This window comes from Nomascus leucogenys, chromosome 4, assembly GCF_006542625.1.
Source record: "Nomascus leucogenys isolate Asia chromosome 4, Asia_NLE_v1, whole genome shotgun sequence".
NCBI classification, from domain to species: Eukaryota; Metazoa; Chordata; class Mammalia; order Primates; family Hylobatidae; genus Nomascus; species Nomascus leucogenys.
In genome coordinates, this window is record NC_044384.1 from 48,778,004 (window position 1) to 48,803,917 (window position 25,914).

At 36.9% G+C, this 25,914-nt stretch overlaps 1 protein-coding gene across 2 annotated transcripts in view; it reads left to right on the forward strand.

Annotated features, from left to right (window-relative positions):
- Positions 1 to 4,633: 4,633 nt before the first annotated feature.
- Positions 4,634 to 25,914, forward strand: part of DSC3 (desmocollin 3) — a 51,922-nt gene continuing 30,641 nt past the window's right edge. Inside the window, exons 1-7 of one of the 2 annotated variants that reach the window (XM_003261973.3) lie at positions 4,634 to 4,851; positions 15,164 to 15,248; positions 16,267 to 16,466; positions 17,800 to 17,919; positions 20,985 to 21,140; positions 22,406 to 22,550; positions 24,397 to 24,563. In XM_003261973.3, the coding sequence (XP_003262021.1) occupies positions 4,783 to 4,851; positions 15,164 to 15,248; positions 16,267 to 16,466; positions 17,800 to 17,919; positions 20,985 to 21,140; positions 22,406 to 22,550; positions 24,397 to 24,563 (942 nt within the window). In that variant the 5' untranslated portion in view covers positions 4,634 to 4,782. The remainder of the gene's footprint in view (positions 4,852 to 15,163; positions 15,249 to 16,266; positions 16,467 to 17,799; positions 17,920 to 20,984; positions 21,141 to 22,405; positions 22,551 to 24,396; positions 24,564 to 25,914) is intronic. The other variant, XM_003261972.3, reaches the window with a different exon arrangement.

The following is a 25,914-nucleotide window of genomic DNA, read 5'->3' on the forward strand; positions in this document are numbered from 1 at the left end:
GGGCAGGCTGAAAAGAAAAGACAAATCAAGATGAACAAATCTTGAGGTAAATAGCATTAATTAATATGTAATTATGAACTAATAAAATAATAAACGACTGTTAAGTTAAATAATTTGCTAGGCTATGGGGAGCTGGTGGCAAAAGCTGCCTCTCTGCTCCAGAGCTAGTTAATAGGCATCTAAGCTGGTGGATACACCGCTTCTCCAGGCTGATGTTAAGGAATGGTCATCCTGAACTTCTGAGAAAAAAGAAGACTGATGGGGCAGTGAATCAGGGAATGACGCTGGGATCAATGACACATGAGATCTGGCAGTCAGCCCACTCACACCTGTAAGCTTCATTCTTGAGCAATGCCTTTTGAACAGACAGATGCCTACAGTGAGTTCCTGGAGACATGTGAACATGCAGGAGAAACTGCAGTCTCATCCAGTGGAAAGAGATTTTTCACTCAAGAGGAAATCAAAGTGAAGAATTATGTGATGATTCTGAGATGAGGTGGACAAAAAATTCACCCTGTATCAGGGCTTTGTTATATGGCTTTAGTTTAGTCGCTATAAGCAGTTATCACTCACACAATAGGGTTTTGTCTTTTGTGTGGAAATTACCATTCCTTCCAGCCAGTGGGAAGTTACTGGAAGATTGCTCCTCCCTTCTTAAAAGGACTGGTTGAAGAAGAGGATATTTGTAAAGGAGTCTGAAGATTTTAGTGAAGGAAGACTAACCCCATTGTAAAAGATCTTGACTCATTAATTAACAAGAAGAGACTGGAAGGGAACCTTTCTGAGCTTGGCACGCCCTATTTGGATTAAACTATTCTAATAGTGTTACTTAGACTGGATAATGCTGAATTTGAGAAATGTACAAATGTCCGACTTTTGAATGATTGTTGCCAAGGTTATAGTGAAAGGTCACATTTCTGTGGATGGGCGTGAGCTTTCTCCTGAGAGGAAGGGATAGTCCTACTGTCAGTCATTCTGGGGAGATATGAATCCTAGGATGAGAAGTGAGGACATGAGGAGACCCACAGCAGAATAAGGGGAAGGGGAAATGTCCTTGGAGGCCAAGGGTCTTTTGGATCTAGAGTTGAGGTCCTCATTGCTGTGTGGAGTAGCATTCTCATTGGATTGAAATTAGCATCAAGTGCTAATTAGGTGCTTGCCATGGGTAAATAGGTGAGAAGGAGGCACATAGGGATTCTGGGATGGCTCTGGTAGTGGGCAGCAATGCGATATTTATAATTGACTTTTGACTCAAACCTTCTTTTATCCTCAAGGCCCCAGCAGTCTTTTGAAATGGCCAAAAAGTCATGGCTGTTCTCAGTAGCGCTCTGGGAAATCTGCAGAGCCTCCAGTCACACTGCGGCTATTTATCCTAAATAATATTCCAAACATGCTTCTGAGTTCATGTCCCATGGTAGAACTCATTTTTGTGCCACAGGTGTAAACAAATCTTTTACTTGTTTTTAATTCAAGCTTTTTTTTTTTCATAAATTCCTCTGCTGTTTCTCGTAAGTTTGTCTCAAACATCATACAGTTGTCCTGGCGGTATTTTGTAGGAGTGTTTGAGGAAACCTACAGTTGCCATGTCACCGTCCAGGTAAGCCACCGAGATGAGTAGGTGTGCTAGACTAGCACCTGTTGGTGCTGAGTTGTGCAAGGCAGCCTGGCTCGTGGGCCAGAGGTCAGGTTCCACCTCCTAAGATTAGTTAGCTCTTCCATAGCCAGAGATTTCTCATAGGTCCAGAGTAAGAGTACTCTTCTTCATTATCTTGTTTGCTTTCTGCTGAAAATGTTGCAATTCACCTGAATTCCTGAAGTTTTGTTCTTTAGTCTAAAGTCAATTCCCATTTTTGATCCTTTGTTATTGCTGCTCTTACCCTTCAAACTAAGAACATAACAAGGGAAAATAATAAATTATTTTCCCATTTTGGCTCATTATCCTTTTAGCAGTGACTTCCAACTGACTTTGCAGTTTGAGGGATAAGGTATTAAGACAAAGACAGTTCAGAAAACTCTTTATGCTTTATGATACCTCATGATGATTTAAAGTTAATTTTATAATACAAAGCATCCAGTTCTAACTGTATCTAAACTGAAGCTCATATTTTAAAAAAATCGACAAATTATTTTAAATAATAATTTATATGGGAATAATATAAGCAAAAAATATAAGCAATTTAATTTATCCTTAAGTCATATTTATGTTGTAATCTGTAAAGATTCTTCTTTATATGATAAAAATGCATTGCTTTTTACTAGGACTTAGATTAATATACTCGTGGTGGACAAACAGGAAATTCCAAAATCATTACTAATACTACATTCAGTTATTAATGTTCATATTGCACCTAGAATTTTGCAATACAAGTTTAAAATATCCATAATATGTTTTCTTCCAGTTTTTCTAAAGCAGATTCCTACAACTTTTATTTTGCAGAAGCTAAAAATGGAAGCTCACAGCAATTGTCATATTAGTCAGTAGGCTTAACAATATCCTCTATTACACAGCACAGCCAAAACAACCAGAGGATAGCAATTTTAGAGTTTTAGTCTTTCAAAGGACAGTCCTAACCAGGCCAGACTCTCATAAATCTGAAGATAAAGTTGAAATCATAGACAAACTAAGAATAGTTAGAATAAAGAAAAACATTTCAAAGTCTTTCATTCCCTAGGTGTTAAAGAAAGCCATATTATAGCACAAATGGGTTCATATGTGCAAACTCACCAAAAGTGACAATTTTGTAACAGTAGTTACTAACCCTTTTCACACATTGAATGGATGGTTCTCCATTTCTGTCAGGATGAAATTAAATTCCTCAGCATGGTTTGTCATGAACCATCTTTCTAACCGAATTCCCAGCCATTCCATGTAACCATTCTGAACCAACCCCTTTCTGCTTTCTTAGCCTAGGGCACTCTCACAAGGCTCTCCAGAGCGTCTCGTGTCCTGTTGATGTTGTGTTATCTTGGAGCATTCTCCTACCCTTTCCCTTTTCCTTGCTGGGCTTATCGCAACATTTTGCTTCTTCAAAGCTTTCTTCAGCTAAGTTAGATCCTCTCCTCGAAAATGCCTTAACACCTCAACCCTTCACTCTAACAGTGAATTCAAAGCGGTGAGGGAGGGAGATTGGTGCTAGCCATCTCCTTTACTCATCTAAGTTCAAGAAAACCATTCTACTTGAGTTTCTGAGGGCTAGGGGCCTGGAAGAGACTTTGAGAAGCTTTCCCTGAGGTCATGCTGGAGGCACGTGGAGGATGGGAGGTGAAAACGCTGGAGTGGAGAGAAGTTTGGAGAACTTTCTCTGAGACTGAGCTCTTCCATACAGAGACCTCCACTGACGGGTGCCTGGGAGATTCGCACTGGGAAGCTCAACTTAGAGTGTCTGAGCCCTTAAAGCTGAGCCTCATGAATTTCAGGAAAGCCCCAGACTTCAGGGAATACATGGCTTAGACGACGAGGAGTCTATTAGACTTGAGCCAGAGTGAGATGAAGGAAGGTCATAACACCCTTTCATGATTAATTGGCTGTCTGAAATTCCTGACCTTGGAACTTTTGAATGGACTTCGAGGAGTAGCATCTCATGTCTGAGAGGGATTTCCTCCTGAATCCAGTAGATGGGAGCTCGGGGAACATAAAATTCAGTTTAGGGAGAAATAAGAGAATGTCCCCCTGGTGTTACGAACAACATCTCTATTAAAAAGTGTAGCCTAGTGGGCTAGGAATGATTGTCTTTCGTCCCTTTTTTTGAATTGTTTCCGACAGGAACTGGATTTTATGCATTTCGTTTCTTCCATGCCCTCACACAAAGCTTGGCCGACTTTGGGCCCTGATAAATAGTCGTTGCATGATGTAGAATCTGTAAGCCTCGTTTTAGAAGGTTTTGTGTGGTAGATATTCCTTTGACCACCTGAAAAATTTCATTTTGGTACCAGAAAGTAGTAAACCAATAATTTACGTCTAAGAACAAAGTCGTTTTTAGAAGGTTCATATGAGTCCCCCAAACTGACAGTTAATAGAGCGCTGAGTGTAATCACTCATATTTTGGGTGCGTAAAAATGGTTAGATTAGAATTTCTTAAACTTGGTTTTAATTTCTGACATGCCAAAACCTGTTTATCATGCCATTTGGGATAAATTCCTTCTGTCGTGTATTTTGTCATGTTAGTCAAATCTGGAGAGAATACAGTACATGTATTTTGCTTTAATCTGAAAACATTGGCAGGATTTGTTCAGACGTCGAAGGGGAGATCCGCTGATCCAGTGACAAGGGTGTTCCTGGCATCCAGCAGAGCCCGTGTCGAGGCAGGGATCCCTGCGGGCGGATTGGGGTTCTGCATTGAGATGCACCGCGCAGCGCCGGCGATGGGGCCGCCCTGGGACGATCTGGGCTGCCAGGGCCTCTCTGCGGGCCGGGAGGGGTGGCAGCGCCGCAGGGCAGACGAGGCGTGGGAGAGCTGGCAGAGGGTGCGCCAGAGACCGCTTTCCCGAGCGCGAACGCCCGAGTGGCTGCTGGGGAGCAGAGGGGCAGGCTCGGGCAGCTCCTCAGCGGCGCCGGCGATGATAAAACTTGAGAAATAATAAGGAGTGGCCTCTCCGCGTCCTCTGGGTCCAATCCGGTTTCAGAAGTGAAGTTGCTCCCGGGCAGGCAAGCCTGAGAGGGGCCAAAGACACTTAAAAACAAGCAGCGGTGAGAAAAGCATCTCCCGCGCCCTACACCTCGGCAGGTCTCGCTCTCGGCACCCTTCCGGCGCCCGCGTTCTCCTGGCCCTGCCCGGCATCCCGATGGCCGCCGCTGGGCCCCGGCGCTCCGTGCGCGGAGCCGTCTGCCTGCATCTGCTGCTGACCCTCGTGGTAAGCCAGATCTCGCCGGATAGGGCTGGGGTGGGGACGGGGGTGGATCCGCCCTGGACGCTGCACGGAGCTGGGGACAAAGCGGGCCGAAACGTGACAACGGCGGCTCAGATCGGTGCTGCGGGTCTGGTAGCAGCCCCAAGTTCGGGCCTGCAGGAGTGAGGAGAGAAAACGTGTGCTTGCGGGTCGACTCTGGACTGAGCTTTTTGTTTTGAGACACCGTGTTCGATTGTTGGAATTCTGAGTCGCGCTCAGTCTTCGCTGCTCTCTAGCGGGCGCCGTCGCGGGTTGAGCAGGGGGTTGGGATTCACGCTCCTCCCCAGGTGGTGGAGCTGGTGGTGATGGTGGTTGGAGGGCGCCTTTGGGTGGAGAGGGAGGAAGAGAGCTTGTTGGTCAGTTTTTTAGGATCCCTGAGAGCTCAAAGCACAGACTTGAAATGGGATTTAGGGGCTGCCCTCTCCCCCGCTCCGGGTCCCGGTTGACCTGGATGGGTTCGTTAGTGAATGGAGCCGGGGCTGTGTCCCTGGGTCCCTTGGTGGGGCTGCCGCTGAGAAATGGGTTTCTCGGTATCTCCCCTAAAGGGTATTCAGAGGCTCACCCAAGCGTCCACCCCCGCCAGCCACCCAGCCGGAGGCGGGATGTGCCGGGGCGCTAAGGTGTGGGAAGGCCGGGCCAGAATGGGGGTTGGGGTCGTCTTGTGTTTTGGGGATGCGGCCGAGGTGTGGAGGCGGGTAGAGGGTGACAGTGGTGGGGGATGATGGATGCGGTGGGGTCGGATCGTACTTATTCCGGCTCCGGGGTGGACTGCGCGGCCAGAGCGCAGCCTGGGGTTTCGAGTCTCCGGAAACCTGCCGCCCAGGACGAAACCCTCTAGGAGAGGAAGTTAGAGACAATGCTCTGAGAACACGGGAGATTGAAGTGTTCCGAACTCCGGCGGCGCGGTTACACGCGAAGCTTCAGGCTTCAACAGTTTCATTCCGCACGCCCAGAAAGTAGCCGCGGACCCGCGACTTCCCCGCATCCAGGGATGCGCTTGGGGTCTGATGGGAGCGAGGTCTATACCCGCGTCCGCAGTGAGCCGAATCTGGTCTCGCGGATTCTTACTGCTTCCTGGCCCTCCACCCTGGCAAGTGGGAGTGGGTCCAAGGGTTGTCCTCCCTTTAGGTCAGCGAGATATGAATATGGGATTGGTAGTTATGATCTACGATATGTTTATAGAGAAGGAATTGGACAAATAAGCGCATCCATTTGCCCGGGAACTGTTGCAACAAAGTATCTGAGCTTATGAAATGACTACAAATGGAAACTGCTTACAAAATGTGTTCTTTTGTAATATATTTAAAGGCGTTTTCAGTTTTTCAGTTTACAAGCATGCATTTGGAGTTCCGTGTTTCCTTTACGAAGGGATTGAGGATGGGGGAACGAAACTACGGGTGCTGCTCTCAGAATTTCTCGCATTCTCTCGAGGCTCCCAGAGGCCATGGAAGACCAGGAGCTTTCCCGGCAAGGCATGGGTGGGGGTGTCGGGCTGTGGCAAGGAAGAAGGTGCGCGTAAATCTAAAAGGAGGAAGCTTCAGCTTTGATCTAGGACATACTCGTTTAAGATTTTTTTTTTAAATAATTCCATTGAGTTTAGGTTAAATGCTGTATCTGGAGACTTAAATACCGGAAAGTGCACAGAAAATGACAATTTATTTCATCTGCAATTGTCAGTTTACAAACACTTGGAATTTCGGACCAGATGGGTAAATTAACACTTCTCTTGACCATCTCATGTATGTATTTCCTTCCTTTTGACTCATACGACTCTCAACTTTTCAATATAATATTAATGACATGGCATTTTAGAAACACTTTTCATTTTATAGAGACTTTAAAGGATATCTCTAAACCATTACTTATCGTTAAAACATTGCTTGTTCTAAGGAGACAGCTTTTCAAAGCAAGTCTTTAACAAGAATCTGAGACTTGTTAAATTTTAGTCTTCCCAGTAAGCAGCCCAACAGGTTGAGGAATTTTCCCATTCTGCACTTTTCCTGTATCTCCTTCCCACCACACTCTGAAGTGTAAATACAGTTTCTAATAATCACACGCACAAAGAAAAAAAATGAGAAGGAGATGCTAAAAAAAGAAGTATATCACAGCATCTCACTATTGTAAGTTTTTGATTGCCTCAGAAAGTGTTTTTTCCTCTTAATGTAAACAGAATTGTTAGGGATGGTGGAAACTAATTTACATGAGATCAGTTGTCTTCTGCCTGTTACAAATAATAAGATTCTTTTAAAAATATGTGTGAATACTGTTATCAAATCCACTTTAAGAATTATGTTATCTAGTATACATTATAAGTGGCACATACTTGGACACAGCTAATCCATCATTTTGTTAAAAGGGCTCATCTTCTAAAGGAACTAAAATAGTTGAAACGTTTGCAATAACTCCCCTCAAATCTGTACTTTTCCTCTTTGGAGTATATGAACTCTGCCTGCAACCTACGTTGATAAATAGGCATCCAAATTTTTATATTTGATAGGGTTAATGTGAATAATGTGAGTCTTTACCAGAAAAACTTGTGATGTTTTTGCTCTCGGTAATATTTGATATCGTCATCATTTTAAAATAAAAGGGAGTATAGTAATTTTTAAAGACTTTTACATTTGTGACAAGAAGATTAAGGCAAATAAAGGAGGTAGATGAAAACTAGTTTTAAAACTGCAAGCTTAAAAAAGTCAAAATTATAGTATACGTATATTTAGATTGATGCATTATCAGCTACCTTATTAAAAGGAGATTGTTGACGTTCCTGTTGAGATACAGCTAGATACGGAAGCACGTTCCGAATAAATAAATGTAAGCTCATGCACATTTTTTGATCCTGTTGTAATTCCCATGGCAGCCTTGTTCCATATATGGTATCTGTGGTGACCTGTAGTTAATCATACTTTCCATTGAAAGTATGATAGCTGGAATTCCCATCTTACAATGAGTTTGGGTAGAAACAAATTTATTAGACTCGTCTAGGTACTGAGAATGTAGAGCAGTAAATCTTGCAATTTACCTTTGAAGTGGTAAGAATTTGAAAGCTAGTATTTCCATTCTGCAGAAGACTTATGGCCACAGGAGAAATGAAGAGTTTAAAATTCTGTAATTATTGTGTTCAATCCAGAAGATCCTCTTCACGTTTAAGACATTCCATAAATTTCCATTCTTTTTCTTCTCTACTGAAGTAGGGTGTCATTTTAGAAAGCCTACTTTGTGTATTTACTATAAAATTAAACAATAGCATAAAAGTGAAACAACTGCAGATAACACCTTTAATTTTCGTTGTCTCTTTGGCATTAAATTTTTCAATCAGGATTTAATGATTCGTCTGATAAGGTTTCTATCATGCAATTAATACAATTTGCTTAGTACTATAAAATGCAACAAAGCTATTTTGCTTAGGCTGCAGTAGGTAATACTTTATATTGTCATTTTTAAACCTTGTTATATTTGAATTTAAAATATGGGCATTCTTGTATACAGAAGTTATTTTTATTATAAATATCTTTAAAGGTCATTAGTTCATCATCATTAATATACTAGTGTCTTTACATTTTTTACTTTATTTTATTTTCAATAAAGCATCCAAACCTCACAAAAACATAGTATCAAATGACTTCATAGTTTCAAGAAACATACTATAACTGAAGTCTATTGAATACTATCCTTTTCAAAAGTTGTATTAATGAATTAACTGTACATTCTTTCTAATAATATCCTATGCAGCAATGAAAATGAATGAACTACTGCTATATAGTTAGGAACTTTGAAAATATTAGTAATGCTCCATGTCTTAACCTTGAACGTGAGTACCCTAGTGTTCATTTTATTATTTATTAAAACACACACAGGCTATATGTAATCTTTGGTATTTATAATATATTTTAAGAAGAACATTTTTAAAAAAGGAAAGAAATGAGCGATAGAGGGTATCAACTAAACTAAACCTCTTGAGTATAGACAAACCCTACTCTAATTGAGCAAGTAAAAAATAGAAAAGGCATAGATAAAACAATATTAGGAATGAAAAGGAAGTATAGTTTTGGAGAGAACACATGTTGAAAAGTAAAATAATATTAATAGATAATTCCAATTAATTTGAAAATACAGACAAAACAGACAACTTCTTACAAAATACACATAACCAACATTGACTTGAGGAGGTAAACAAAATCTAAATAGACCTATAACCATTAAATAAATTGAATTAGAAGTTAGAGAGCACCACACACACTTCTTTAGATCCACCAGGCCCAGGCTTATGATAAGTTAATTCTTTCAAAATTATACGGAACAGTGTACTTTATGTAAATTGTTTCAAAGAACAGAAAAATACAGAACTCTTCTTAACTCATTTTATGAGGATCATATGAAGTTGAAAAATAGTAGCCTGATCTCACTTACAGACAAATATGTGAAATATTGAGATAAACTGAAAACAAACCAATATATTTGTAAGATATAATATATTATGTTCTTGTAAGGCTTATCTCAGGAGAGGAAACATGGGTTCACATTAGAACATCTATTATTGTATTTTAACATACTATCAACAGAGAAAATGTATCAACAGAGAAAAACTGATTATTTCAAGAAAGTGGAAACATTTCATTTCAAAAGAATTCATAGAATTCGTAGCACACTAAGAATATAGAGAATGAACTCTTTTTTTTTTTTTTGAGATGGAGTTTTGCTCTGTCGCCCAGGCTGAGGTGCAGGCTGGAGGTTGGCTCACTGCAACCTCCGCCTCCCAGATTCAAGTGATTCTCCTGCCACAGCTTCCTGAGTAGCTGGGATTACAGGCTCACGCCACCACACCTGGCTAATTTTTTTATTTTTAGTAGAGACGAGGTTTCACCATGTTGGTCTGGCTGGTCTCGAACTCCTGACCTCATGATCTACCCGCCTCGGCCTCCCAGAGTGCTGGGATTACAGGCCTGAGCCACCGCGCCTGGCTAAGAATGAACTTTCTTAATGTAATGAAACATATCTAACAAAAATGAATGAATGAATGAATGTTACAAGGAAAAAAGGAAAAGAGAAAAAGACTCATAATTAATGGCAAAATTGTAAAAATATTCTTTTTAAGTTAGAAACAAATCCATAATGGTCAGTACTGGTGTTTCTATTCAGCATTCCAGAAGAGGTCCTAACAAGCATATCAGATAAAAATTAGCAATAATGAAAGACCTGTAGGATTAAAAGAAAAGAAACCTAGTTGTGATTTTGCCAGCGACAGGATTAACAACATAGAAAATCCAACACTATGAACAGATATTAGAACTAATAAAAGTAAGCAAGTTTCATGGATATAAGCTTAATATTTTTAAATGATTTCTATATATTATCAAGGGACAACTCAAAAATATGTTAAGAAGAATCCCATTCATGACAGCAACAGATCAATGTATCTAAGATCAATGTAATAAAAAATGTGAAAGACCTTTATAGCAAAAATTGCAAAGCTCTACCGAAAAGCAAACATAATTCGGCCTAGTGCGGTGGCTCACGCCTGTAATCCCAGCACTTTGGGAGGCTGAGGCAGACAGATCACGAGGTCAGGAGTTCAAGACCAGCATGGCCAACATGGTGAAACCCCATCTCTACTAAAAATACAAAAATTAGCTTGGCATGGTGGCAGGCACCTGTAATCCCAGCTACTCAGGAGGCTGAGGCAGGAGAATTGCTTGAACCCAGGAGGCAGATGTTTCAGTGAGCCGAGATCGCACCACTGTACTTCAGCCTGGGCCACAGAGCAAGATTCCGTCTCAAAAAAACAAAAAATGCAAAAAGGAAATATAATTCATAAGTAAGTGAGAATGAAGCATGTTCACGGATGTAAAGGCTCAAGAGCCCTAAATGTCAAATCCTCTTTAAATTACTATTTAAAGGAAATGGAATTTCATCTACATCCTAAAATAAATTTTTACAGAACTTGGGGAACTGATCATAACATTGTTTTGAGAGTCAAAGTCTAAAAAGAGCAAAAATACTACTTAAAAAAAAAAGATTGAGCAATGGGGAACTTTGAAGTTTTTGAGTATCTGGCATACATAAAATTTTAATAAAGATGTGTCAAATAAAAAAACAAAATTGAAGCACTCTGTTTATCAGAAGATTTCATAATAAAAGTTAAAAAGCAAACTAAGTAAACCTACAAGAAAAAAAGTAAATTTAACAAGTACAAACTTAATAGATAAGTGATTAAGGGAGAAGAATAGACAATTTACAGAAGATAAATGGCAAATAAACACAAGAAAATACAGTCAATCTCACTAAAAATTAATAAAATGCAAATTAAAACAGCCATTAGGTTGGCAACATGGAGAAAGTCATAAAATTATTTGTAAGGGAGGATATGGGAAATAGAGAGATTTAATATGCTGGGGGCATTAATAGAAATTGATATTAATACTTTGGAGAGCAACTTGGCAACAGCTAATACAACTGAAGATGTTCATGTATGGCACAGTAATTTCCGCTTCAGGCAGAGCTGTTCACATAGTGTCATTTGTAACAGGAGAAATGAAGAGCAATCTAAATAACCATCAATAGGAGAACGACTAAAACTAAACTGTGGTACATTTATGGAAAAGTCTCAAACATACTGTTGGGTGAAAAAAGCAAATTGCAAAAGGATGCGTATAAACACATACTACCCCAAACGAGCTTATATTTTATGGGCACAAGCATATACTATTTAATAAAAGTATAAAATCCTACTGAGGAAGTATAAATTTTAACTTCTGAAAACACTATTCCTTGGAGAAGAGTTTGAAATATAATAGAGCATAAGACTTTAGCTACATCGGTAAATTTTAATTAAAAAATAGAACAAAAATTGCAAAATGTTCATTTTTTTTAAAGATCTAGATGGGCACTGAGCATTTATTATATTTTAATTGATTTAAATATTTCACAGTTAACTCAGATATTTTGCAAAGAGATGAGAGTAAATATATATTGGGCATAGCTTTTTTGGCGGGATTCAAAAATACCAACTACAGAGTTATGATATATTTCAATCAATGGGTGGTTTGTTGAAGGAAACCATTTTTCACCCAAGGTGACAACTATATACTTAAGGAAAATATTAAATTAAGCATATGTATGATATGGTTTTTTTAAAAGGGCAAATGACTTATTACTTCATTGTCCCAGTTTGCAATCTGGTTATTATTTTCTGAAAATGATTTCTTGGCTTATTATATCTAAATTAAACAGCATTGTTACATGTCGGCCCTATTTGTCCATGTTTTTGTGATATTTTTGTTTATTCTGACTAATTCAAGTGAGAGTAAGGTGAATCTTTGAGAAGTACAATAATTTTAGATCACATATTAGAATAATTGTGATAATGTATATATTTGTATATACATATATTTACAGTTATGTTATCATATTTTAAAATATTTTAATTTTGTGCAGAAATCTGTTTCATATTTGATTATATCAGAAATAAAATACTTCTTTGTGGTTATTATGCCACTTTATTGTGCTGAAATTACTTCTGTGAATTTATAAATTTGACAAGGCCTTTCACTGCCAATTTGTAGAAGTGATTGTGGAAAGTCACTTTTTCGATCAGTGACAGTGTCCTTTTTTGTTTTAAACTGCATTATTGAGATATAATTTACATTCCATAAAATTCACATTTGTTAAGTGTACAATTCAGTGAATTGTAGTAAATTTGAAGAATGTGCAATAATTACTACAATCTAATTTTAGAAGTTTTTCATCACCTTAAAAATAAGCCTCATACCCATTTACAACCACTTCCCATGGAAATTTACTTTGTTCCTGTATATTTACCTATTGTGGACATTTTATGTAAACGAAATCATACAGTATGTGTTGTTTTGTATCTACTTTTTTTCACTGAGTATGTTTGTAGGTGCATAGTACTTAACAAAGTTCTTTTTAGAGCTGAATAACATTTCATTGTATGGATTGTTTTCACTTTTTTGCCTATCGTGAATAATGGTATGTACTGTGAATATTCATGACAAGTTTTTGTGTGGACTTTTTTATTTCTTTTAGCAAGAATGGAATTGCTGGATCATATAGATTTATGTTTAACTTTTTGAGAAACTGCCAAACTATTTTCCAAAGTCTCTGCACCACTTTACATTTCCTCCAGCAATGTATAGGGGTTTCAGTTTCTCGACCTCCTCACCAATACTTGTTATTTTCTGTCTTATTTATTTTAGTTATCCTAGCAAGTAGGTATTGCGTTGTGGTTTACATTACCATTTCCCTAAAACCTAATGATGTTGGGCATCTTTTCAACTACTTTTTGACCATTTTAATATCTTTTTTTGGGATAATACCTATTCTGATCCTTTGCCCATTTTTCTGTGTTATCTTTTTATTATTGAGTTGCAGGAATTCTTTAAATATTTTTGATACAAGTCCTTTATTAGTCTGAATTTTCTTCAGCCCGGGCGCGGTGGCTCAGGCCTGTAATTCTAGCACTTTGGGAGGCTGAGGCGGGCAGATCACGAGGTCAGGAGATTGAGACAATCCTGGCTAACATGGAGAAACCCCGTCTCCACTAAAAAATACAAAAAAATTAGCCGGTCATGGTAGCATGGTAGCGGGCACCTGTAGTCCTAGCTACTCGGGAGGCTGAGGCAGGAGAATGGTGTGAACCTGGGAGGCGGAGCTTGCAGTGAGCCTAGATGGCACCACTACACTCAAGCCTGGGTGACAGAGTGAGACTCCGTCTCAGAAAAAAAAAAAAAAAAAAAAAAAGAGAAAGAGAAACTATTCTATGAGTTGTATTTTTCACTTTTGTAAAGAAAGTGATATTTTTCTGGAGAGCAGAAGTTTTTACTTTGAGTAAGTATTATTTAACAACTTTTCTTTATCACTGTGTTTTTCGTGTTGTATATAATAAATCATTTCCTAACCCAACATCATAAAGATTTGCTCTCAAGTTTACCTCTAAATAATTTATTTCTTACATTTATGTCTGTGGTTCATTTTGAGTTAATTTTTGTGTATAGTATGAGGTAGGGGTTCAAATTCACTTTTTTTTTCAGGAAGATATCAAATTATCCCAACACCATTTGTTGAAAAGACTATTTATTTCTCTTGAAATTTCTGGAATCTAACCATAAATGTAAGGCGTTATTTCTGGGATTTAAGTTCTATTCCATTCATCTATATATTTATTCTATTATCAGCACCACTCTGTTTTGATTATTGTGGCTTTGTAGCAAGTTTTAAATTGGTAAATATGTCTTTCAATTTTTTTTACTTTTTCAATTTTATTTGGATAACTTGTATTTCTAGAAAGATTAATATTCAATTTCTTCAAAAAAGTTATCTGGGATTTTTATAGAGATTGTATTGTATCTGTAAATTAATTTGGGGAATAACCATGAAGATGGGCTCTCTATTTATCTAGGTCTTTAAAAATTTCCTTCAGCAATGTTTTATGGCTTTCAGTGTATAATATTATACTTATTTGATGACATTTATTCCTAAGTATTTTTTTCTTCTTGATATGCTACAAATCAATTTTTTTGCTTAGTTTTCAAATTTTTCAATGCTAGTGTACAGATATGCAGTCGCATGTTCATCTTGTATCCTGTAGCCTTGCTGAACTCATTTATTTAGACAGTTTTTTAGTGGATTCCTAAGATTTTCTGTCTACAAATTTATGTCATCTGTGAATAGAAATAATTTTAGCTTTTCCTTTCCAATTTGGATGCCTTTGATTTTATTTTCTTGTGTAATTTTCCTGGCTAGAAGCTCCAATATAATGTTAAATAGAAGCATGGTGAAACCCCGTCCCTACTAAAAACATAAAAATTAGCTGATCATGGTGGCGGGCGCCTGTAATCCCAGCTACTTGGGAGGCTGAGGCAGGAGAATTGCTTGAAGCCAGGAGGTGGAGGGTGCAGTGAGCCAAGATCACGCCATTGCACTCCAGCCTGGGCCATAGAGTGAGACTCAGTCACACACACACACAAAAAAAAAAAGAAAAAAAAAAAAAGAAGCAGTTAGAGCAGAGCAGACATCATTGTCTTGTTCCTGATGTTAGAAGAAATAATTCTGTCCTTCTCCTTTAAATATGAAGTTAGTTGTTTTTCATAAATGAACTTTATGTTATTGAGCAAGTTCCTTTCTATTCCTAGTTTTCTGGGGGTTTATTATAAATGGGTGTTGGACTTTGTCAGTTGCTTGTTTTACATCTATTGATATGATTATGTTTTTTTAATCTTTACTTTCTACTGTATTAATGTGACCTTTTAAATTCTAGATCTTCAGTCTTTCTGGTGAAGCCTGCAAAAAGGTGATACTTAATGTACCTTCTAAACTAGAGGCAGACAAAATAATTGGCAGAGGTGAGAAATTTTAAAAGTCTTTTTAAAGCAGAAATTTAGTTTACATAGGCTGGAAAGAGCATGATATAATACCTTTGCCTTTTGGAGTTAGCCTGAATCTACTAATAAGGGATGTTCCTCCAGGGAGTAAAACAGAAGTTATCATTCTGTTAAAAATGTGAAGAGAGAAATATGTCATCAGGCCTAAATATGTTTATTTATTTATTTATTTTTTGTTAAATATTTCCACCTGAGACAGATTTGAATTAAAGTGAAAACACGACTCATGGACAGCAAATGAATCCTTTGAGAGGTTGTTACATTTAACTGAGTAGTAATTTATCCATTTGCTTTATGTTAAGACAAATAGTTGAAGAATGGGATGGATGATAGGTACATTTTGATATTTATATGCATTTTATTACCCGTTACTAGAGGCCAGAAATCCCAGGGAAGAAAGACTCCATGTAGAGTTTCAGTGTGGGGCCTTGGAAAGCTTGGAACACACAGAGTATTGTGGGCCTCCAGGCGAAATTGTGTACAGAAAAGGGCCAGTGGGAAGAAAATTTCGGAGAATGGATTTTTCTAACATGACTCTTTACCAAACTCATACACTCCATTGCTCTTTGGCTCATGACTTCTCACTGAATATAGGTGTATCTTAAACACTCAGATTGTATTGTTAGGGAAACTCTTCTGTATGTTTATTCAGGTGTGTTTATGTTGCCCAGTTTTGTCATGATTATAACATGCCCACATCTTTAATTGGAAGGTCATTTTCATAAGTCTATTAGAAGCATATAAAGGTTTAAAACACCTTATTTTCATAGAAATATACACTCAGTAATTATTTTTTAACTGAAAGAAAATGATCATTTTTTAAGTAATGTAAAAAACAGGTTAAGATATCTGGTAAATGCAAAGTGATTGGCTTATTTCATCCCACTTCATGGTTTTTAAGAAGATTATATGAATTATTTTAACACATTTTTTCTTCTCATGTGTTTTTACCTTACAACTTGGAAATTTTTACTTGCAGTTAATTTGGAAGAGTGCTTCAGATCTGCCGACCTCATCCAGTCAAGTGATCCTGATTTCAGAGTTCTAAATGATGGGTCAGTGTACACAGCCAGGGCTGTTGTACTGTCTGATAAGAAAAGATCGTTTACCATATGGCTTTCTGACAAAAGAAAACAGACACAGAAAGAGGTTACTGTGCTGCTAGAACATCAGAAGAAGGTATTTAAAGTACATTAAATATTTTCAGTCATTTTTTTCATTAAAATACTCTCATTAAAAATTGCAAAGAGAAACAAGGATAAATAGGGTATTTTCCCCTTTTGTTTTCATTTTGTTTCCTTTCCTTTCACTTTGTTTCCATTTTCTTACCCTTTTCCTTCCCCTCCATTTTCTTACTCTGTCCTTTTCATTCCTTCCCTTTTCCTTCTCCTTTCCTTCCCCTTCCTTTTCTTCCCTCCCTGTCACCTTCCCTCTCTCCCTTTTTCTATCCTTCTCTCTACCTCTCACTCTATTTTTGTCTCTCCCTCTCTCTCTTTCTTAACACTTGTTGAACTCTGGTTTTGGTTTTACTTTATTAAATCTGAATTATTTTTCCTCTGTGAGGGCTTCTTCCACCTCTAAATTCTAACTATTGTCTTTTGTGCACTGGTGTCAGTTTGGTTATCCCTCTATTATAGAATTCAGAATTTTTTTAATGCAAAACCTTTACAGTGAGGAATTCCATTATGAAAGTAGTCACAAAATGATGAAAGGTTTAGACTGGATTACACCTAATCTGTGTTAACTGTATCAATAATAAAGCTAATTTAAGTTACAGTTTAGCACTTTGTTAAATGTTTAATGCAATTATTAATTAATTCTTATGAAATGAAATGTCTCCCTTGCTGCATCATGAAATGAGATGGACATCACTAAAAAGTCTCATAGAAGTTTCTCCCATGATAGAGATGGCACTTTCTGCAGTGTTTGATATGATAGCTCAATATTAATGGCTACTCTGCACTTGGCATGTGGCTAGTGCAACCGAAGGAAGGATAGAGCTTCTTATGTTAGTGTCAGTTAATTTAAATTTAAATAATCACATGACTTACGGTGGCCAAGGGCTACCATATCAGACTGTGTAGATAGAGCACTATGGCAGTGAAGGACATACATTTTCTTTCTCTGACCTAAGGGCATGAGCTTTTAACTAAAAGAACAAGTAAGTGCTATCTGGAGATTGTTGTAGAGAGAATAAGTTCTGTGTCTCTATTTGGGACAAAGCAAGAAGAACTAAGAATATAGTGGTGATTTTCCTAACATGAAAGTATAGTCAGTGTTAGAATGGTATACAAAAAGAAATTCTCTGTTTCTTGAAACCTTTTAAATCTGGATATATTCTTTCTTACCCTTCTAATGTAGAAAGACTTTATTAACTGGTTTAGCTTCAGCGTGGAAATGCCTGACACTGAACCTCCAGAGAAGGATTAGGTTTATGAGCTGTCCACTATTTTACACAAAGTAGATTGTAATGCTTTTGTTTATTTATGTATTTGTTTTTCTCTAAATTCAGGTATTGAAGACAAGACATACTAGAGAAACTGTTCTCAGGCGTGCCAAGAGGAGATGGGCACCTATTCCTTGCTCTATGCAAGAGAATTCCTTGGGCCCTTTCCCATTGTTTCTTCAACAAGTAGGTTTACACCTTTTCTGGTCAGGATTGCTTTAATTCTAAGAGTCTGTTTCATTGAGATTTAATACCTCTTCAAACATATAAAAATAAACAGATCTGGTTAAAGATGTTCATGAGGTGTAACAAAAGTAAAATGAGAAAGAAAATTACTAAAAACCTAATAATAAGAGAAAGGCTCTAAAACCATTGAATGATCTTTGTTTATTCATTCATTTAGCAGGGAGTTACTGAGCACTTAACTATATCCTGTGGGAGGTTCCGCTCTAGGTCCTAAAGATATAAGTAAATTTAGTCATGGCCCTTGCTCTCATGTGGGTTATTGGCCTCGTGAAGGAGACAGAAGTAGGATAATAATTACCATTTTTAGTGATGAGTGCTATGATTCTAGTATAGAGATGTTGGGTGATTTGGTAACAAATGAGATGAACATTAAACCTTGAGGTAAGGTGGTAAAAAGCAAGAGAAGGCTTAGAGAAGGAGACAACTGAGTTGAGTCCTGAAGAATGGAAAATTTTTCTGCAGGTAAATAATTGTAGAAGAAGAGGGAAGTACAGAAGTCAGAGCTCCTTAGAGGAGCTCTGGATGGCTTAGTCTTCCAAGGTGTGATGGAATGGAGCAGGGAGATGAGGCTGAAGAGGGAGGTAGGGGTCAAACTACTACGGACTATGTGCATTCTGCTAGTAAGTTTAACTTTATCTTAATAATAAGGAGAAATTCTTAAGCAGATTACTGACATGATCAGGTTTACTTTTCTCACTAAGATCTAAATGGAACACGCACAATTGAAACCATTACTGAAGTAGGGCTATGGCCTTCTGCTTGCCTTTTTCCCCTTAAATTTCTAATAGTGTGCTTAATATTTAATACTAATAGTGTAATCTGTGTACTAATTGTTTCAGTTTTTAACTATCATTCCACAGTCGTTCACACTTATTTTTTATTCTACCCTAGTGCTAGACATTTGTTTATTCTCCATGAATATTATAACTTTATTTGTTTATTCTCCATGAATATTATAACTTGAACACTGATGAAGCATATTAAGAAATGACTTCTAATTGCCAAAGCTGTACCAATCATAGCCAGTTTTAGCCTTTGCTTTGCAAAACCAGTCACCATCTTAGTCCTCATTTCCTTGACATATTTACATTTGACATGGCTCACCTTTCCCTCCTTTTTGAAGTATTTCTTCATTTGGCTCCCAGGACACCATTCATCTAGTTTTCCACTTACTTCATTGATCACTCCTTAGTATGTTTGGCTGGATCTTCCTCATCCATCCTCCCAGCCTCCCTCCCAGTCTCTAAACTTCGGAGAGCTCCAGGGTTCAGTCAATGAATCTTATCTCTTGTTTCTTGACATTTACTCTCTCAGTGATCTCATCAGATCTCATAACTCTAAATACTATTTATATACTGAATACTTAACACTTTGTTGGCGAACATCTAGTAGTACGTATGCTATTGCAGAAAAGGAAGGAAAGAAGAAGGAAGGAAGGAAAACAAATGCATCTGAACTGAGCTGTCAGAAAAAATAGCAGAAGTAGCAAAAATCACACAACTGCCTACCTTAAAGAAAGAAAGAAAGAAAGAAAGAAAGAAACGTAAATCGTGATGCCAGCAAAAATAACAGAAGCAGCAAAAATGAGACACCTGCCTACCTCACTTTTGGCATTCCAATCTTGTTCAAGCACATCTGACCATACATGTTTAAATCCAGAACTCTGGTTTCAAGAGATTCTGCAAAATTTGGGGGTTTTGGTTTATTTTGTTTGACTAGTTCTAGCATCTACACTATGAGAGGACACCGTAGAAGGAAAATGAAACAGATATTGAGCTTCAATTTAGCCTATAGTCTGTTCTTCTCATAGTTAAACTTTTGATTTCTGTATTATTATACATTATTGGCATAGGTGCATTTTATTGAGATCCCAAATAATAGTGGCTTAAGCAAGACAGAGGTTTATTCCTTTCTTGTAAAATTGTGATCTGGTAAAAAGGTTCTAATCTGAGAAAACACCAAGGACCCAGGTTTCTTTATTTTTTAGCTTGGCTGTCCCTGCAGGTTCCAGATGGCTTGCCTCTGTGTCCAACAGGGAGAAGACACTTTCTCACCTTCTACAGCACAACTGGATTTTGCACATATCATTTTTGTTCACATTCCCTTGACATGACCTTCGCATGTGGCTCTAACTAATTGCAAGGGTGACTGAGAAATCCTTTCTTCTGGGCAACCTTGTGATCACTACAAATTCTAGTACTAAGGAAGATGGGCAGAATAGATATTAAGAGATACTAGCACTCTCTGACATAGTGTCATTGACTTCCATCTTTATACCACACATCCAACCCATCAGCAAATTCTGATGGCTGTACCTTTAAATTATGTCCAGAATCTAACCACTTCTCACCACCTCTATGGCTATCATGTTAGTCTAACTGCAGTCTCTTCTCTGGGTTTTTGCAGTTATTTCCTCAGTGGTCTGCCTGCTTTTTCCCTTACCCATCCAACCACATCTAGTCATGCTTGACAAAACAGCAAGTATTACCTTTAAGGATGTAAATCAGATGATGTTACTCTTGTCTAAATTCTCCAGTGGTTTTTCATTTGACTCCAAGGAAAAGCCAGCATTCTCGAATTCTCCAATGTGATGTGGCCCCTATTACCTCATTACTTCTTCATCTCCTACTTCTTTTTTCCATGCTCTTTCTACTCCAATCACAGTGGCTTTCTTGCACTCTTTGAACATGCTAGGCAAAACCCCGGCCTATTCCCTTGCACTTCCTATTTTCTCTGCCAGAAAGATCCTTCCCTGTTTATCTTCATAGCTTATTCTTTTAATTTTTGTCAGTTTTCTTCCTAAGGTACATTCCAACTGGGATTCCCTTCTTCCTATGAGAATCCCTTTTTGCCTTACCCTTGCCAACAATGGTTATTATTGTTCTTTTCTACCTTTTCTATTGAAATTATCTCTTTAATTTAAAAAAGATACATCAGCTGCATTTAAAAGATATTGTAACTGAATTTAGTTTTAATTTTTTTGCATACTTTTTTTCTACTTTTAGGTTGAATCTGATGCAGCACAGAACTATACTGTCTTCTACTCAATAAGTGGACGTGGAGTTGATCAAGAACCTTTAAATTTGTTTTATATAGAAAGAGACACTGGAAATCTATTTTGCACTCGGCCTGTGGATCGTGAAGAATATGATGTTTTTGATGTAGGACTTTTATTGATATGCCTGACTTTAAATTATTAAACTATGTTTCTTCTGATGCTTTCTCCAGCTACTCTTTCCTGTCTCCTTGCACTCTCTTCTTAGAGGGTATCTTAGAGTCAATGGGAAATAGAATGTGCAATATTTTGGAATACTTGGTAATCTTCGTCTCAACTGCTGTTAGGTAAGCCTGAAATGAAGCAAAGAGGTTCAATATTTGAACATAAATTTCAACGTATTTCGATGTAAATGTCAGTAAATTTCCAAACAGTTGGTTTTGCTTATGAGATAATCTCTCTCGCTTTCTCACTGGTTGCTGGCACCTTTTCCTCACTTCAAGACATGTCTACAGTTGATTGGAAGAATCCTCTTTCTATACTGCTCTTACTTCCATTTTTGTCTTTCTTCCACACAGATGATTATTTGATCACATCTGAGAACTGCATAAGAAAGTGAAAGTGGGAGACCAAACTCAAATAAGGGCTAATAAGCCAGTATTCTGATAAAGATGAGCTTATAGTCAAAGGCAAATAAGTCAGATAATTTTCAGTATAATATGGTAAATGCTGTGAGGTCATGTGTCATTCCCATGGTTCCGATGGAATGATTATCAGAAAGAGAGATTCTGTTCCTACAAAGAAGAAGGAAGAGATGCTGTGTAAACAAACATGACTGATGTCCCCATGTGACATGCTTTGCATTTGCTTAGAAAATTTTCAATTCAGTGTTGTAATCACATGTTGAATAGAAATATATTCTATTTGACATTACATTGCCTTTAATCAGCAATGGGGAAATTAGTACATGTATTTTGTCAGAAAAATGCTTACAAATATGTGGTCTATTAGGTAAAAAAATAACAGGGCTTGGTAGTGACAAATTGGGAATTGCTGCTTTATTTAGATAATGTAGTAGGAATTTTTCCTATTGCAGTGAGTTTAATTGTTCTCTCCAGCATAATTTTCTGATTATAGAGAGAATTTATATTCACATTTAATTCCTCAGTCTAGTGGACAGCGTCAGCACCGGCTTCACTGTACTCTGACCTAGGTTTTATTTGCGAAAGCCATTTCCACCACATACTGGATGCTCTTTGCAGTAAAGTGTTTCTCCATTTGGTGCTTTGATAATTAAAAACACAGTGAATAAAAAAAACTTCAAAGTAGTTTATTATTGAAAAGATTTGCAAGGCAGGTAGTAGATAAAGCATCTTATTCTGTCTTGCCAGAATCTGATATTAATGGAACTTTCTTTTTGCTATTTTGCAGTTGATTGCTTATGCATCAACTGCAGATGGATATTCAGCAGATCTGCCTCTCCCACTACCCATCAGAGTAGAGGATGAAAATGACAACCACCCTGTTTTCACAGAAGCAGTTTATAATTTTGAAGTTTTGGAAAGTAGTAGACCTGGTAAGTCTGCTTTTAAGAATAAAAATAATCATTTTAAATATGTCTGTGTACTTTTAAAAGACATTGAGCTTTTTATACTCAAGGCCAGATCAGCCTGAGATAACATTGAACTAGTATCTACTTACCAGAAAACACTTAATCCCATCACTTTCAATCAATATATGCCTTACCCAGATAGTACAGAAGTTTCTGTCATTGTCAATATGATACTAATTAACTGTAAAGGCAGCTAATAGTTGTTCAAGCTTTGTGTAATATTCAGTTTATATATTTTATTTCATTTCCTCATGTGGGTTTTTCATTATTCTCAACTCCAAGAGAGGACATGCAGGGTGGAATGAACAATAAAACTAAAATCGGTGTAGTTTTTTTTTTGAGCTTTTATTTAGGAAGGTGTTAAATGGCTTCCACTGAGGGTACAATTTTTTTTATGCTCCTATTTATATTATCTTCTTTTAAAACTACTACCTCACTACTTCCAATTTAGAATGAATACCAGAATAACTTCAGAGAAACTTACATCAAATGTTCTCTATTCTAAACACTGGCTCTTACAAGTGGAAAACTGAAGTATTTTAGTTTACCTGGCCCTTAAAATGTGGCACTTATGATGGCTTCTGAGACTTGTAATATGGAGAATAACCACTCACAATAAAGTTAAAAGAAGGAGGATTCAGTCATAAAGGATGACTTTGCTAATTTGCTTTTTAAGGTTTCCAGTAGTTGCTTAGATCTTCACTGCAATATTATATCTGCTTTTTCCCTTCATGTTTTCCTTTGTTAACTTGATGTCATAGATGTTAACCTCTTTATTACTCACATGGTACAATTTAAAAAATTTAAAAAAATTATTGGTTTGGAGTTTAGGAAACCTAGTTTTGTTTCTTTTTAAATAAATTTTATTGTGTATAGTGAAGGTTTACAACATGATGTTATGGAATACACACAGATAATAAAATGGCCACTATAGCATAGAAAACATAGTTTTTGATGTAGGGTCTCTTACTAACTCATTCTGGAAACTCATGGACGTCCCTCTGAGTTTTCTTACTTGTAGAAGGAGTTCATTACATTAGATTACCTACAATGTTTTTAGCCTCACAATTCTATGACATTACATTGACATTATATTGCCTTTAATTAATTAGCAATGGGGTATGCTTTCCCTTTTTCAAAAAGGGGTAATTGGTTTCAGGCTTTCTTCAGGATTCTGTTCTCTTCTATAGTAACAGAGAAAAATAAAGGACAAACACTTCGATGCCCAGGTTAACCCAAGGTACTTTAAGCACATTTTATTAGTAGGTTCAGACCAGTTAAGGCTGTGATACTAAACTGGTTTATTAAAACAAATCAAATCAGGAAGTAGCAAAAACATTACAGAAAGGAGAGGCTGGACTACTAAAGGTCAACTTGATCATCTATATTATTACTGCATACCCCTAATCAGTCTTGATTTAGCTATTAATCAAAAGTCCAATTTTTTAAAAATCTGATAATTAAGGAGACATGGTTTATTCCTCCAGCTAGGTTTGTTATTGAAATATGTGCAAATACGTATTCAAATTATTTTTGATTTCCATTTAACTAATTTCTTTAGTAATTTGTGATCAAATGTGTTAAACTGTGAGCAAAAGTATACCTTAATTTTCAGCATCAAAGTGTTTTGCGTGATAAATTTGAAGTTATCCTCATCAGTCCTATCTAAAGACAAAATAATACTCTGGTAATAAATACATTTTAAATTAGGTTTCCACCATCATTGTTAACATTTTAAGAATGTAGATACTTTTGAAAGTATATTTAACAATTCTGTAAATTAAAGGTTCTTTTATTTTTTAATGTGTAGGTACTACAGTGGGGGTGGTTTGTGCCACAGACAGAGATGAACCGGACACAATGCATACGCGCCTGAAATACAGCATTTTGCAGCAGACACCAAGATCGCCTGGGCTCTTTTCTGTGCATCCCAGCACAGGCGTAATCACCACAGTCTCTCATTATTTGGACAGAGAGGTAGCTCACACACTCCATAGAATTTCATTTCACTGAGGATTAAGCTTCCCTCCCCCATTTATTATAACTTGCTATCCTGTGGATTAATAGTGTAATTTTATTTTAGGCATAAGACAATAAGAATTCCTAACAATGTTTTCTGTTTTTTATATTATTTCTATTTCCTTATGTTAGAGTAGCCATAAGGACTAGAAATGCAGATCAATTGGCATTTAGAAGGGATGAGAAAAGAAAAAAATTCATTATAAATTTTTTTTTCTTATGTGTGGCTAGTTGGTTCCAGTTCAGCAAAGGTTTCAATTTTCATGTAGGACAATTAGTTTTGCTTGTTCTATGAGTGTAGATCATGCCCTGATTTCTACTTTAATTATTATAGATATATATACTTTTAGTGGGGAAAGGATTAGCTGAAATAAAATTGATGGATTCTTAAAAATATGAAACACTTTTTTGGATGATAGTAATAGCATATTGTCATGTATCTAGCACTTTATATTGAACTTCTTAATGCATAATTTTATTTGCCCTTTAGAATATTTTTGTTTGACTAGATAGGTGTTATATCCAATCTATAAAGGAGAAATGTGACAGAAACATTGATTGACTTGCTAAACTCAAATTACTTCACTGAATCTTATCTTTAGTTTTTATTGTTCTATTTTGTCAGCAATCATGCATTATTGACTAAGGCAGATGAATCAATTTTATATGCACAAAATAGCTTTATTGGAATAGTTCAATGTTTCCCGCTACAACTAGAATACCTTATATAGAAGAGTCAATATGACTGGAAAATATATTATAAGGAAGAAATAAATGGGATTTGATGCCAAAGAAACAGGGATGGATGGTGGGAATCTATAAAAAGGACTGAGAAGTAGTACAAACATTTTAATTATCGCTATTTTTATTTTTTATGGGGCCAGGGCATTTTATGCTATAGATAAAATACATAAGGATAATAGTAAGTGGGAAAGTTTTAAGGGGAAAATCTGATGTGCTTTTGCATCTGTGGAGTATGTAGAGATGATGTAGTAATCAAGTGAATAATTGAAACTTTGCAAGTTAACAGGTTTTAGTCATCACATTTTTTAAAATGAGGTTTAGAAAAATGAAATTTAGGGGTCCACAACTTGTAGGATACAGTTTTGGGATCAAACCCAAGGTCTGCTACTTTCCTGATGAAGAAAAAAATCTACCAGGATTTTGTGGGCAACAACCATGGAGCCTTGAGGGAAACAACATGCGAAGTAAAAATCATGAGAGATTAAAAAAAAAAAACAATGAATTTAGAGGAAGATAAACTGAATATCAGGGATTCTTAAAGCATACGGGAAGAGCGTTTTAAGGT